At 50.7% G+C, this 15016-nt stretch overlaps 1 protein-coding gene across 1 annotated transcript in view; it reads right to left on the bottom strand.

The window, feature by feature from the left end:
- Positions 1-2446: 2446 nt before the first annotated feature.
- The window catches only part of LOC142906665 (ubiquitin carboxyl-terminal hydrolase 39-like), a 24738-nt gene continuing 12168 nt past the window's right edge, over positions 2447-15016 (bottom strand). Inside the window, exons 7-9 of the mRNA XM_076054941.1 lie at positions 13937-14072; positions 7454-7540; positions 2447-5392 (exon numbers count right to left, since the gene is read on the bottom strand). Coding sequence (XP_075911056.1) covers positions 5348-5392; positions 7454-7540; positions 13937-14072 — 268 coding nt within the window. The 3' untranslated portion in view covers positions 2447-5347. The remainder of the gene's footprint in view (positions 5393-7453; positions 7541-13936; positions 14073-15016) is intronic.

Genomic DNA, 15016 nt, shown 5'->3' with positions numbered 1-15016 from the left:
CACCCATTGAGATTCACTGTGTGACGAGGTAACACCCATTAAGATTCACTGTGTGACCAGGTGACACCCATTGAGATTCACTCTCTCTGTGTAACCAGGTGACACCCATTGAGATTCACTCTCTGTATTTCCAGGTGACACCCATTGAGATTCACTCTCTCTGTGTAACCAGGTGACACCCATTGAGACTCACCTTATGACCAGGTGACACCCATTGAGATTCACTGTGTGACGAGGTGACACCCATTAAGATTCACTGTGTGACCAGGTGACACCCATTGAGATTCACTCTCTCTGTGTAACCAGGTGACACCCATTGAGATTCACTCTCTCTGTGTGTCCAGGTGACGCCCATTAAGATTCACTCTCTCTGTGTAACCAGGTGACACCCATTGAGATTCACTCTCTCTGTGTGACCAGGTGACACCCATCGAGATTCACTCTTTCTGTGAAACCACTTGACACCCCATTGAGATTCACTCTTTCTGTGTAACCAGGTGACACCCGTTGAGATTCACTCCCTCTGTGTAAACCAGGTGACACCCATTGAGATTCACTGTGTGACGAGGTGACACCCATTAAGATTCACTGTGTGACCAGGTGACACCCATTGAGATTCACTCTCTCTGTGTAACCAGGTGACACCCATTGAGATTCACTCTCTCTGTGTCCAGGTGACGCCCATTAAGATTCACTCTCTCTGCGTAACCAGGTGACACCCATTGAGATTCAATATCTCTGTGTGTCCAGGTGATGCCCATTAAAATTCACTCTCTCTGTGTAACCAGGTGACATCCATTGAGATTCACTCTCTCTGTGTGTCCAGGTGACACCAATTGAGATTCACTCTCTCTGTAAAACCAGGTGACACACATTGAGATTCACTCTCTCTACGTAACCAGGTGACACCCAATGAGATTCACTCTCTCTTTGTTTCCAGGTAACGCCCATTGAGATTCACTATCTCTGTGTGACCAGGTTACATCCATTGAGATTCACTCTCTCTGTGTGTCCAGGTGACACCCATTGAGATTCAATCTCACTGTGTAACCAGGTGACCCCCATTGAGATTCACTCTCTCTGTGTGTCCAGGTGACACCCATTGAGATTCACTATCACTGTGTAACCAGGTGACACCCATTGAGATTCACTCTCTCTTTGTAACCAGGGGACACCCATTGAGATTCACTGTGTGACCAGGTGACACCCATTGAGATTCACTGTGTGACCAGGTGACACCCATCGAGATTCACTCTCTCTGTGTAACCAGGTGACACCCATTAAGATTCACTCTCTGTATGTCCAGGTGACACCCATTGAGATTCACTTTCTCCGTGTAACCAGGTGACACCCATTGAGATTCACCTTGTGACCAGGTGACACCCATTGAGATTCACTGTGTGACGAGGTGACACCCATTAATATTCACTGTGTGACCAGGTGACACCCATTGAGATTCACTCTCTCTGTGTAACCAGGTGACACCCATTGAGATTCACTCTCTGTATGTCCAGGTGACACCCATTGAGATTCACTCTCTCTGTGTAACCAGGTGACACCCATTGAGATTCACCTTGTGACCAGGTGACACCCAATGAGATTCATTGTGTGACGAGGTGACACCCATTAAGATTCACTGTGTGACCAGGTGACACCCATTGAGATTCACTCTCTCTGTGTAACCAGGTGACACCCATTGAGATTCACTCTCTGTGTCCAGGTAACGCCCATTGAGATTCACGATCTCTGTGTGACGAGTTGACATCCATTGAGATTCACTCTCTATGTGTAACCAGGTGACACCCATTGAGATTCACTCTCTGTATGTCCAGGTGACGCCCATTGAGATTCACTGTGACCAGGTGACACCCATTGAGAATGACTCTCTCTCTCTCTCTCTGTGGTCAGGTGACACCCATTAAGTCACTCTCTCTGTGTGTCCAGGTGACACCCATTGAGATTCACTCTCAGTGTGTAACCAGGTGACACCCATTGAGATTCACTCTCTGTGTGTCCAGGTGACACCCATTGAGATTCACTCTCTCTGTGTAACCAGGTGACACCCATTGAGATTCACTGTGTGACCAGGTGACACCCATTCAGATTCACTGTGTGACCACGTGACACCCATTGAGATTCACTCTCTGTGTAACCAGGTGACACCCATTGAGATTCACTCTATATGTCCAGGTGACACCCATTGAGATTCACTGTGTGTAACCAGGTGACACCCATTGAGATTCACCTTGTGACCAGGTGACATCCATTGATATTCACTGTGACCAGGTGACACCCATTGATATTCACTGTGACCAGGTGACACCCATTGAGATTCACTGTGACCAGGTGACACCCATTGAGATTCACTGTGACCAGGTGACACCCATTGATATTCACTGTGACCAGGTGACACCCATTGAGATTCACTGTGACCAGGTGACACCTATTGATATTCACTGCCTCTTTTATTGGTGCGAGATCCTTTACAGAACTACAGGAACGACGTCAGGACGGTAGACCGGAGATTCGCAGGGTACGGGAGCTCGATCCTCACTCATGGCCAGCACCACCACCACCATCACCACCACCAGCAGCACCACTACCAGCAGCACCACCACCACCAGCAGCAGCACCACCACCATCACCACCACCATCACCACCACCATTACCAGCACCACCACAAGCAGCAGCAGCACCACCATCACCACCACCATTACCAGCACCACCACCATCACCACCAACATCACCACCACCACCACCAACATCATCACCACCAGCATCACCACCACCACCACCAGCGGCACCACCACCAGCAGCACCACCACCACCATCACCACTACCAGCAGTGACGGTCATCCCAATCGGTGCTGGGCCTCCCCTAGGTCGACCCGGCCTCAACTGCAGCTACCTGCTGCTGCTGCCTCGCGGTGTGTAGTAGTAGTCTGGGTGAGACAAAGACGGCTGGGCCACAGCCCCGGTAGCCTTCACAGGGCGCTTATCTGGGACCTGTCCTCGGGCATCCCCTAGGTCGACTCAGCCTCAAATGAAGTGTGAGTTGGCGAGTGAGCCAGTGAGTCAGCGAGTGAATGAGTGAGTGAATGGGTGAGTGTGAGTGAATGAGTGCGTCAGTGAATGGGTGAGTGGTTGAGTGAGTCAGTGAGTGGGTGAGTGAATGAGTGAGTCAGTGAGTGAGTGGGTGAGTGAGTGAATGAGTGAGTCAGTGAGTGGGTGAGTGAGCGAGTGTGTGAGTGGGTGAGTCAGTGAATGAGTGAGTGAATGAGTGTGTGTCAGTGAGTCAGCGAGTGGGTGAATGAGTGAGTGGGTGAGTGAGTGAGCGAGTGTGTGAGCGAGTGTGTGGGCGAGTCAGTGAGTGAGTTAGTGAATGAGTGTGTGTCAGTGAGTGAGTCAGTGAGTGAGTCAGTGAGAGGACTTGCCGATGACTGGTACCAGCGGTGTCAAGATCGGCCTCTGTGGAGGAGGCTCGTGAAGGACGCTACTGGGCAGTTGGAGGCAGTCGCCCTCCAACAACAACGGAGGGCGGAGGAGCGACGCTCAGAACAATGAGCGGAGCGCCGGGTGGTGAGGGCACAGCAGGTTGGCACAGTAGGGGGCACAGGTGGTGCATCAGCCAGTCATCTCAGTCAGTCGACCCGTGGCACCTGCTGGGTCTGCCCCGTGACCTCCTGCCAGCGGGCGTTCGACACTTCACGTGGCCTCAAGGTGCACATAGCCTGGCACAAGTGTCGTGGTGAGGGCTGTTGTTGTGTGTGCGTACGCCTGTTCGATAACAGCACTTGCCCCGACATTCTGTTAAGGCTATAGGGGGGAACTTTGTACGTGATGGAATGTGTGAGAGTTTTAGAGTGAGTGGATGAGTGGGTAAGTGAGTGGGTGAGTGTGTGGATGGGTGTGTGAGAGTGTGAGTGATAGAGTGAGCGTGTGAGTGAGTATGAGAGTGTGTGTGAGTGTGTGTGTGAGTGTGTGTGTGAGTGTGTGAGTGAGTGGGTGAGTGTGAGAGTGAGTGGGTGAATGAGTGGGTGAGTGGGTGGGTGAGTGAGTGAGTGGGTGGGTGAATGAGTGGGTGAGTCAGTGGGTGAGTGAGTGGGTGAGCGAGTGTGTGAGTGAATGGGTGGGCGAGTGCGTGAGTGAGCTGGTGAGTGTATGAGCGAGTGTGTGAGTGATTGAGTGAGCGAGTGTGTGAGTGATTGAGTGAGCGGGTGAGTGGCTGAGTCAGTGAGTGAGAGGGTGAGTGAGTGAGTAAGTGGGTGAGTGAGTGAGTAAGTGGGTGAGTGAGTGAGTGAGCGAGAGCGAGTGAGTCAGTGAGTGAGCAAGCGAGTGGGTGAATCAGTGAGTGAGTGAACGAGCGAGTGAGCGCTTGAGCGAGTGTGTGGGTGAGTGAGCGAGCGTGTGAGTGAGTCAGTGGGTGAGTGAGTGGGTGAGTGTGTGAGTGAGTCAGTGAGTGCCTCATTGAGTGAATCAGTGAGTGTGTGAGTGAGTGGGTGAGTGAGTCAGTGAGTGAGTCAGTGAGTGAGTGTGTGAGTGAGTGGGTGAGTGAGTGGGTGAGTGTGTGAGTGAGTGGGTGAGTGAGTTAGTGAGTGAGTCAGTGAATGAGTGAGTGAGTCAGTGAGTAAGTCAGTGAGTGAGTGAATGAGTGAGTGAGTGTGTGAGTGAATGAGTGAGTCAGTGAGTGAGTGAATGAGTGTGTGAGTGGGTGAATGGGTGAGAGTGAGTGAATGAGTGAGTGAGTCAGTGAGTGAGTGAATGAGTGAGTCAGTGAGTGAGTGGGTGAGTGAGTCAGTGAGTGGGTGAATGAGTGAGTCAGTGAGTGAGTGAATGAGTGAGTCAGTGAGTGTGTGAGTGAGTGGGTGAGTCAGTGAGTGAGTGAGTCAGTGAATGAGTGAGTGAGTGTGTGAGTGAGTGAATGAGTGCGTCAGTGAGTGGGTGAATGGGTGAGTGAGTGAGTCAGTGAGTGAGTGAGTGAGTCAGTGAGTGGGTGAGTGAATGAGTGAGTGAGTGGGTGAGTGAGTGAATGAGTGAGTCAGTGAGTGAGTGAATGAGTGAGTGTGTGAGTTAGTCAGTGAGTGAGTGAATGAGTCAGTGAGTGAATGAGTGTGTGAGTGAGTGTGTGGGTGAATGAGTGAGTGAATGAATGAGTGAATGAGTGAGTGAATGCGTGTGTGAGTGAATGAGTGAGTGAATGAGTGAGTAAATGAATGAGTGAATGAGTGAATGAGTGAGTGAGTGAATGAGTGAGTGAGTGAATGAGTGAGTGAATGAGTGAATGAGTGAATGAGTGAGTGAATGAGTGAATGAATGAGTGAATGAGTGAATGAATGAGTGAGTCCCTTTAGGCTCCTCCACTCTCCGTGCTCTCTTCACGTCTCTGCCAGATCTGAGAAGACAATCACAGACATGACGTTACACGTGGGTGTGTCTCTGTGTGTGTCTCTGTGTGTGTCTCTGTGTGTGTCTCTGTGTGTGTCTCTGTGTGTGTCTCTGTGGGTGTCTCTGTGGGTGTCTCTGTGGGTGTCTCTGTGGGTGTCTGTGGGTGTCTGTGGGTGTCTCTGTGTGTGTCTCTGTGGGTGTCTCTGTGTGTGTGTCTCTGTGTGTGTCTCTGTGTGTGTCTCTGTGGGTGTCTCTGTGGGTGTCTCTGTGGGTGTCTCTGTGGGTGTCTCTGTGGGTGTCTCTGTGTGTGTCTCTGTGGGTGTCTCTGTGTGTCTCTGTGGGTGTCTCTGTGTGTGTCTCTGTGGGTGTCTCTGTGGGTGTCTCTGTGGGTGTCTCTGTGGGTGTCTCTGTGGGTGTCTCTGTGTGTCTCTGTGTGTGTCTCTGTGTGTGTCTCTGTGGGTGTCTCTGTGGGTGTCTCTGTGGGTGTCTATGGGTCTCTGTGGGTGTCTCTGTGGGTGTCTCTGTGGGTGTCTCTGTGGGTATCTCTGTGGGTGTCTCTGTGAGTGTCTCTGTGGGTGTCTCTGTGGGTGTCTCTGTGGGTGTCTCTGTGGGTCTCTGTGGGTGTCTCTGCGGGTGTCTCTGCGGGTGTCTCTGCGGGTGTCTCTGTGGGTGTCTCTGTGGGTGTCTCTGTGGGTGTCTGTGTGTGTCTCTGTGGGTGTCTCTGTGGGTGTGTCTGTGGGTGTCTCTGTGGGTGTCTCTGTGTGTGTCTCTGTGGGTGTCTCTGTGGGTGTCTCTGTGGGTGTCTCTGTGGGTGTCTCTGTGGGTGTCTCTGTGGGTCTCTGTGGGTGTCTCTGTGGGTCTCTGTGGGTCTGGGTGTCTCTGTGGGTGTCTCTGTGGGTCTCTGTGGGTGTCTCTGTGGGTCTGGGTGTCTCTGTGGGTGTCTCTGTGGGTGTCTCTGTGGGTCTCTGTGGGTCTGGGTGTCTCTGTGGGTGTCTCTGTGGGTCTGGGTGTCTATGGGTCTCTGTGGGTCTCCATGCCAGATCTGAGAAGACAATCACAGACATGACGTTATGCGTGTTCAACGTCTGTCGCACCGTACGTAGCCACCCGTGCCAATCTGTGAGTCTCTGTGGTGTGTGTAGTACATAGACACTGCTACTCGCTATCCACAGCACTTGCCCCTACAGTCTGCTAGAGGCTACCTGGGGGATCTTTGTCTGTGTGGTGTGTGTAGTACATAGACACTGCTACTCGCTACTCACAGCACTTGCCCCTACAGACTGTTAAGGCTACACGGGGTAGCTTTGTCTGTGTGGTGTGTGTAGTACATAGACACTGCTACTCGCTACTCACAGCACTTGCCCCTACAGCATGTCAAGGCTACCTGGGGGACCTTTGTCTGTGTGGTGTGTGTAGTACATAGACACTGCTACTCACTACTCACAGCACTTGCCCCTACAGCATGTCAAGGCTACCTGGGGGATCTTTGTCTGTGTGGTGTGTGTAGTACATAGACACTGCTACTCACTACTCACAGCACTTGCCCCTACAGCATGTCAAGGCTACCTGGGGGACCTCTGTCTGTGTGGTGTGTGTAGTACATAGACACTGCTACTTGCTATCCACAGCACTTGCCCCTACAGCCTGCCAACAAGCTACCTGGGGGATCTTTGTCTGTGTGGTGTGTGTAGTACATAGACACTGCTACTCGCTACTCACAGCACTTGCCCCTACAGCATGTCAAGGCTACCTGGGGGACCTTTGTCTGTGTGGTGTGTGTAGTACATAGACACTGCTACTCGCTACGACTAACAGCACTTGCCCCTACAGCATGGCAAGGCTACCTGGGGGACCTTTGTCCGTGTGCGCGTCACCTGTATGTACATAGACACTGCTACTTGCTACTCACAGCACTTGCCCCTACAGCCTGCCAAGAGGCTACACGGGGGACCTTTGTCTGTGTGTGGTGTGTGTAGTACATAGACACTGCTACTCGCTACTACTCACAGCACCTGCCCCTACAGCATGCCAAGGCTACCTGGGGGACCTTTGTCTGTGTGCGCGTCACCTGTATGTACGCTTCCGACAGCGTGATCATCTGTGGCAGGATGTCAGACACGTGCAGATCCTGCAACTCGTACCACTTGCCAGCTCCCTACGCGCACACACGCAGAGATACACACAGAGATACACACACAGAGATATTTACAGAGATATATACAGAGATATATACAGATACACACAGATACACACAGGGATACACAGAGATACACACAGAGATACATACAGAGATACAAACGCAGAGATATATACAGAGATATAGAGATACACACACAGAGATACACGCAGATACACACACAGAGATATATACAGAGATACACAGAGATACACACAGTTACACACAGAGATACACAGAGATACACACAGAGATACATACAGAGATACAAACTCAGAGATATATACATAGATATAGAGATACACACACAGAGATACACGCAGATACACACACAGAGATATATACAGAGATACACAGAGATACACACAGATACACACAGATACACACAGAGATACACACACAGAGATATATACAGAGATATATACAGAGATACACACAGAGATATATACAGAGATACACAGAGATACACACACGCAGAGATACACACACAGAGATATATACAGAGATATTTACAGATACACACAGAGATACACACGCAGAGATACACACAGAGATACACACAGAGATACACACACAGAGATATACAGAGATATATACAGATACACACAGAGATACACACAGATTTATACAGAGATATACAGAGACACATACAGATACACACATATATAGAGATATACAGAGATATACACAGAGATACACACAGAGATACACAGATACACACAGAGATATACAGAGATACACAGAGATATACACAGAGATACACACAGAGATATATACAGATACACACAGAGATACACACACAGAGATATACACAGATACACACAGAGATACACACAGAGATATATACAGATACACACAGAGATACACACAGATACACACAGAGATACACACGCAGAGATACACACACAGATATACACAGATACACACACGGAGATATATACGGAGATACACACAGAGATACACACAGAGATACAGAGATACACACAGAGATATATACAGAGATATATACAGAGATATATACAGAGATATACACAGAGATACACACAGAGATACACACACAGAGATACACACAGAGATACACAGATACACACGCAGAGATATACAGAGATATACACATAGATATACAGAGATACACACAGAGATACACACAGAGATACACACAGAGATACACAGATACACACAGAGATACACACAGAGATACACACAGAGATACAGAGATACACACAGAGATATACACACCCAGATACACACAGAGATAGACAGAGATATACAGAGATACACAGAGATACACAGATACACACAGAGATATAGAGATATACAGAGATACACACAGATACACAGAGATATACATAGATATACACAGAGATACACACAGAGATACACAGAGAGATAGACACAGAGATATACAGAGATACACAGAGATACACAGATACACACATAGATATACAGATATACACAGAGATACACAGATACACACAGAGATATAGAGATACACACAGAGATACACAGAGATACACACAGAGATATACAGAGATACACACAGAGATACACACAGAGATACACAGATATACACACAGAGATACACATGCAGAGATACACAGAGATAAACAGATATATACACGCAGAGATACAGTGAGAGATACACACGCAGAGATACACACACAAAGATACACACAGATATACACACGCAGAGATACACAGGGATACACACAGAGATATACACGCAGAGAGAGATACAGTGAGAGATACACACGCAGAGATACACACAGAGATACACACAGAGATACACACACACAGATATACACATAGATATACCCACAGAGATACACACAGAGATACACACAGAGAGATACACACAGAGATACAGAGATACACACGGAGAGATACACACACAGATACACACACAGAGATATACACACAGAGATACAGAGATACACATAGAGAGATACACAGTGAGAGATCCACACACAGAGATACACACAGAGAGATACAGAGTGAGAGATACACAGTGAGATATACACAGAGATATACACACAGAGAGAGACACACGCAGAGAGAGACACACGCAGAGACACACACAGAGATACACACACAGATACACACACAGATACACACAGTGTGCGCGTGTGTAAGTGTGCGAGTGTGTGAGAGTGAGTAGCGAGTGAGTGAGTGTGTGAGTGACTAAGTAGCGAGTGAGTGAGTGAGCGAGTGTGTGAGTGAGCGAGTGAGTGTGTGTGAGTGAGTGTGTGAGTGTATGAGTGTGAGTGAATGAGTGTATGAGTGAGTGTGTGAGTATGTGAGTGACTGAGTGAGTGTGTGAGTGTATGAGTGAGCGAGTGAGTGTGTGAGAGAGCGAGTGAGTGAATGAGTGTGTAAGTGAATGAGTGAGTGAGCATGTGAGTGGGTGGGTGGGCGAGCAAGTGAGTGAGTGAGTGAATGATTGAGCGTGTGAGTGAGCGAGTGAGTGTGTGTGTGAGTGAGTGAGTGTGAGTGTGTAAGTGTGTGAGTGACTGAGTGTGTGTGTGTGAGTGTATCCGGCAAAACAACCCCCTACCTCCTCGCGGTGCCGGACGGGCAACTCTGTCGTGGACAGTGCTGTGGGGGGAGATCCAATTTTGATTGGCTCCTCCCCTCATGGCATATGTGTCCACCACAGGGGCTAAACGGGGGCTCTGGACGGGTGCGAGGGGCTGATAACCCCTCCACCTTCAATTAATTACCACAAAACCACGAGTTAAACTGAAATATGTAACTAATAAGCTTGTGCCGGAGGCCCCGGGGGGCCAGGCGTCTATGACGTCTCCTGGCCAAACCACAATTGGCAGAGCCAATAGATTGAATACCTACCCTCGGGGCTACTCCAGAAACAACGAAAAGCCACTACGGGTGGCCACGTGGAATGTTCGAACGCTCACTGCGGAGGAGAGGCTGCCACTCCTCTGTCGGGAGCTGGACCGGTACCGCCTGGATCTATGCGGTATTCAGGAGGTCCGGTGGACCGGCTCTGGCTCCTGCCACCATGAGGGGTGGACAGTCCTCTACTCGGGGCAGCAGACTGCCAAACAACAGGGTGTGGCTCTTCTTTTGAACAAAAGAATGAAGGGGGCATGGAAGCGTGGCGGTGAGGTGTGGGAAGCTGTAAGCCCCAGGCTACTTTGGGCTCGCCTTCCCATCAACCGGAGGCGAGGAATGGTGGTCGTGGTTACTTATGCCCCCACCGAAGATGAACATCCGTGGAGGGATGCAGGCAAAGCCGATGAGTCAGATGTCTTCTATGACCTCCTGTCACAGGTGCTGGCTAAAGTGGCCCCTCGGGATAGAGTCATCATGTCGGGTGACTTCAATGCCCGAGTTGGTCATGATACTGGCACCTGGTCTGGAGTGATTGGAGGGCATGGGCCAGATCAGCTCAATAACAACGGTAGGAGGCTGCTAGATTTTTGTGCAGCCCATGGGCTTGTAATTACCAACACGCTGTTCTGGCATCGGCACATCCACACAACATCATGGATGCATGCCGGGTCCAAGCAAGAACATCTGCTGGACTACATAGTGACAGACCAGCGGATGCGAGCCCATGTCCTTGACACCAGGACCTACCGTGGAGCTGATCTGCCCTCTGACCATCGACTTGTCATCTGTAAGATGCGCCTGCCATTCTTCCGCTCCGGTGGTGGGTGTACACCCAGGACTCCATTCCGACCTAAAGTGGCCTGGTCTCAGTAATCTGATGAAAGTTGCAAGCGAGAATTTCATCATCGCTTGCGGGTGGGATTGGCATCGTCCCCGACTCCTCCTGATGTCGAGGGTAAATGGGCGAGGTTTAGGACTGTGACTCATGCAGCTGCAATGGCTGCTTTAGGTACGCGGTCCAGACCTCCCCAGAGACCCTGGCTGACAGAGGAGGTGTTCAGGATGGTTGAGAAAAAGCGACAGGCTCACTGTCATCGGCTACAGAATCCCACATCAGAGAATGAGGAGGCTTACCGCAGCCTTCGCTCGGAGGTTCGGAGAGCCGTGAGGCGCTGCAAGGATGGGTGGTGGTCGCGGGTTGCTGAGGAGATGGAGTCTGCCTCAGTGGCCCGTGATCACAAATCTCTATTTAACTCCATCAAAAAAGTAACCTGCAGCGCCACACCTATTACCATCATTAGGGGAAAAAACGGTGATCCAATCTCCGACCCCCAGGAACAGGTTTGCAGATTTGCTGAGCATTTCTGTGAGGTCCTGGGGGAGGGAAAATCCCTCAGCCAGGAAAACATCGTGGCACAAAGTGAGGATGACCCTGCTGAGGCTGCGGTGCCTCAAATATTGGAAGAAGTCACCCCCTGTGAGTGGCTGGCTGAGGTGCCATCTGTTGAGGAAGTACTGAAGGCGATCCGGAGTCTGAGACCAGGAAAGGCAGCGGGCAGAGATGATCTCCCAAGCGAAATGCTGAGGGAGGGTGGCGTTTGTGCACAAACTGCCCTATATGACATCATAACAGTCTGGACCACTGGACGGGTTCCGCAGGATTGGAAGGATGCCCTGGTGGTCCCCCTTTTTAAGAAGGGGGACCGCACAGACTGTAACAACTACAGGGGCATCTCACTCCTCAGTGTGCCGGGAAAGGTCCTGGCAAGGATTATTCAGCATCGCCTTGCCAGGCACGCTGAGAGGAGGCTTGCGGAGCCCCAATGCGGTTTCAGGAAAGGGCGGTCCTGCACAGATGCCATATTTTCTGTCCGTCTGCTACAGCAGAGGTGTAGGGAATTCCAACAAGACCTACATCTCTGCTGTATTGACCTGGTCAAGGCCTATGATACCATCAGTAGGCCTGGGCTCTGGGTCGTTCTTCGTGCTTTTGGAGTACCTGACCCTCTGCTCACGGTCATTAAGGACCTTCATGATGGTGAGCGGGCCCGGGTAAAACTACGTGGCCGGGAGTCAAGAGCCATTCCCTGTACACCTTGGGGTGCGACAGGGATGTCCTCTGGCTCCCACATTATTTAACATCTATTTTGACCACGTAGTTCGTGAAGCCTTCAATAGCTGTACCGGGGGAATCTCCATATGGTACAGATATAATGGGAGGCTAATCGATGCCCGGGTGCGGTCAAGGGATGGCTCCCTATTGCTCAACCATGTTATGTATGCCGATGATTTGGTAATAGCTGCTCATTCAGAGGAGGAGTTGGAGACGCTGCTGCTGAGACTGGAGCGTACAACTAAGAGATGGGGCCTTACCATCAGCCCCACCAAAACTAAGCACCTGCCTGGGTATTTTGTACCATCGGACACTCCACCCCCACAACTCCCAATCGGTGATGGGGCAGTTGTGGAGAGAGTGGAGAGTTTCTCATACCTGGGCAGTGTGCTTATGACTGGCTCCAGTTTAACAGCAGAGGTCTCACTCCGAATCAGTCGAGCGGCAATATCTTTTCATCGGTTGCGTAACGCTGTGTGGAAGCTACCTGGTCTGTCGCTCCGCACTAAGCTTCGGGTCTTCTTGGCCACGGTCATTCCCTCACTTCTCTACGCTTGCGAAACGTGGACCCCCCCAATGGAACATCTTCGCCGGTTAGAAACATTTAGGCTGGCCTGCCTACGATCCATCCTGGGTTTAACCAGACGGGATTGTGTGAGGAGCTCACAAATCCTTGAAAGATCTGGGCAAGGTCCCATCGGTGAGCTCCTCCGGCGGGCAAGGCTGCGATGGCTGGGTCATGTAGCCCGCATGCCCAGCCACCGCATGGCGAAACAGCTTTTATTCGGCCGGATTGAGGGGGCTAAGCAGGCGCGGCACGGGCTAGAGAAGAGATGGAGTGATGTGGTACAGGAGGACGTGGAGCTGAGTGGACTTGCCGATGACTGGTACCAGCGGTGTCAAGATCGGCCTCTGTGGAGGAGGCTTGTGAAGGATGCTACTGGGCAGTTGGAGGTAGTCGCTCTCCAACAACAACGGAGGGCGGAGGAGCGACGCTCACAACAACGAGCGGAGCGCCGGGTGGTTAAAGCACAGCAGGTTGGCACAGTAGGGGGCACAGGTTGTGCATCAGCCAGTCATCTCATTCAGTCGACCCGTGGCACCTGGGTCTGCCCCGTGACCTCCTGCCAGCGGGCATTCGACACTTCACGTGGCCTCAGGGTGCACATAGCCTGGCACAAGCGTCATGGTGACGTCACCGCCACTTAGTGGCGAATGGCGGTTGTTGTTGTTGTTGAGTGTGTGAGTGACTGAGTGTGTGAGTGACTGAGTGTGTGAGTGACTGAGTGTGTGAGTGACTGAGTGACTGAGTGTGTGAGTGTGTGAGTGTGTGTGAGTGACTGAGTGTGTAAGTGAGTGTGTCTGTGAGTGTGTAAGTAAGTGTGTAAGTGAGTGTGTGTGTGACGTACGTGGTGCTGGATGTGAACCCGGTAGTTGCCCTCCCCTGGTCGTCCGTCATGGACGATGTTGGCGATGAGGTCGTACGTTGTGTGGGCGTGCTGGGCCTGCACCTCCTCCGACAGATACTCACGCAGATCCACGTTCCTGTGATCGGTCAGTGCGTCGCTCACTCACTCACTCACACACTCACTCACACACTCACTCACTCACTCATACACTCACTCACACATACACTCACTCACTCACTCATACACTCACACACTCACTCATACACTCACTCACACATACACTCATACACTCACACACTCACTCACTCACACACTCACTCACACACTCACTGACACACTCATACACTCATACACTCACTCACTTACTCATACACTCACTCATACACTCTCACTCACTCACACTCACTCACACACTCACTCATACACTCATACACTCACTCATACACTCTCACTCACTCACTCTCACTCACTCACACACTCACTCACTCATACACTCACTCATACACTCACTCACTCATACACTCACTCACTGACTCGCTCACCCACCCACTCACACGCTCACTCACACTCACATGCTCACTCATTCACTCACTCACTCACACACCCACTCACTCGCTCACCCACTCACTCACTCACTTGCTCGCCCACTCACTCAAACGCTCATTCACTCACACTAATTCACTCATTCAGATGCTCACTCATTCACTCACTCATTCACTCACACGCTCACTCACTCATTCACTCACACACTCATTCACTCACTCACATGCTCACCCATTCACTCACTCACACGCTCATTCACTGACTCACTCATTCACTCACTCACACGCTCATTCACTCACTCACTCATTCACTCACTCACACGCTCATTCACTCACTCACTCATTCACTCACTCACTCACATGCTCACTCATTCACTCACTCACACGCTAACTCATTCACTCACACTCACACAGTCACTCACTCACATGCTCAGTCATTCACTCACACACTCACTCACCCACTCACACGCTCACTCATTCACTCACTCATTCACACACTCATTCGCTCACTCAACGCTCACTCACCCACTCGCTCACT

This window comes from Petromyzon marinus, chromosome 68 (genome assembly GCF_048934315.1).
Source record: "Petromyzon marinus isolate PM22_M1 ecotype Great Lakes invasive population chromosome 68, UKy_Petmar_22M1.pri1.0, whole genome shotgun sequence".
In the NCBI taxonomy this organism is placed as follows: domain Eukaryota; kingdom Metazoa; phylum Chordata; class Hyperoartia; order Petromyzontiformes; family Petromyzontidae; genus Petromyzon; species Petromyzon marinus.
The sequence above is the reverse complement of the archived record's forward strand: the minus strand, read 5'-3'. Positions and strand labels throughout refer to the sequence as shown.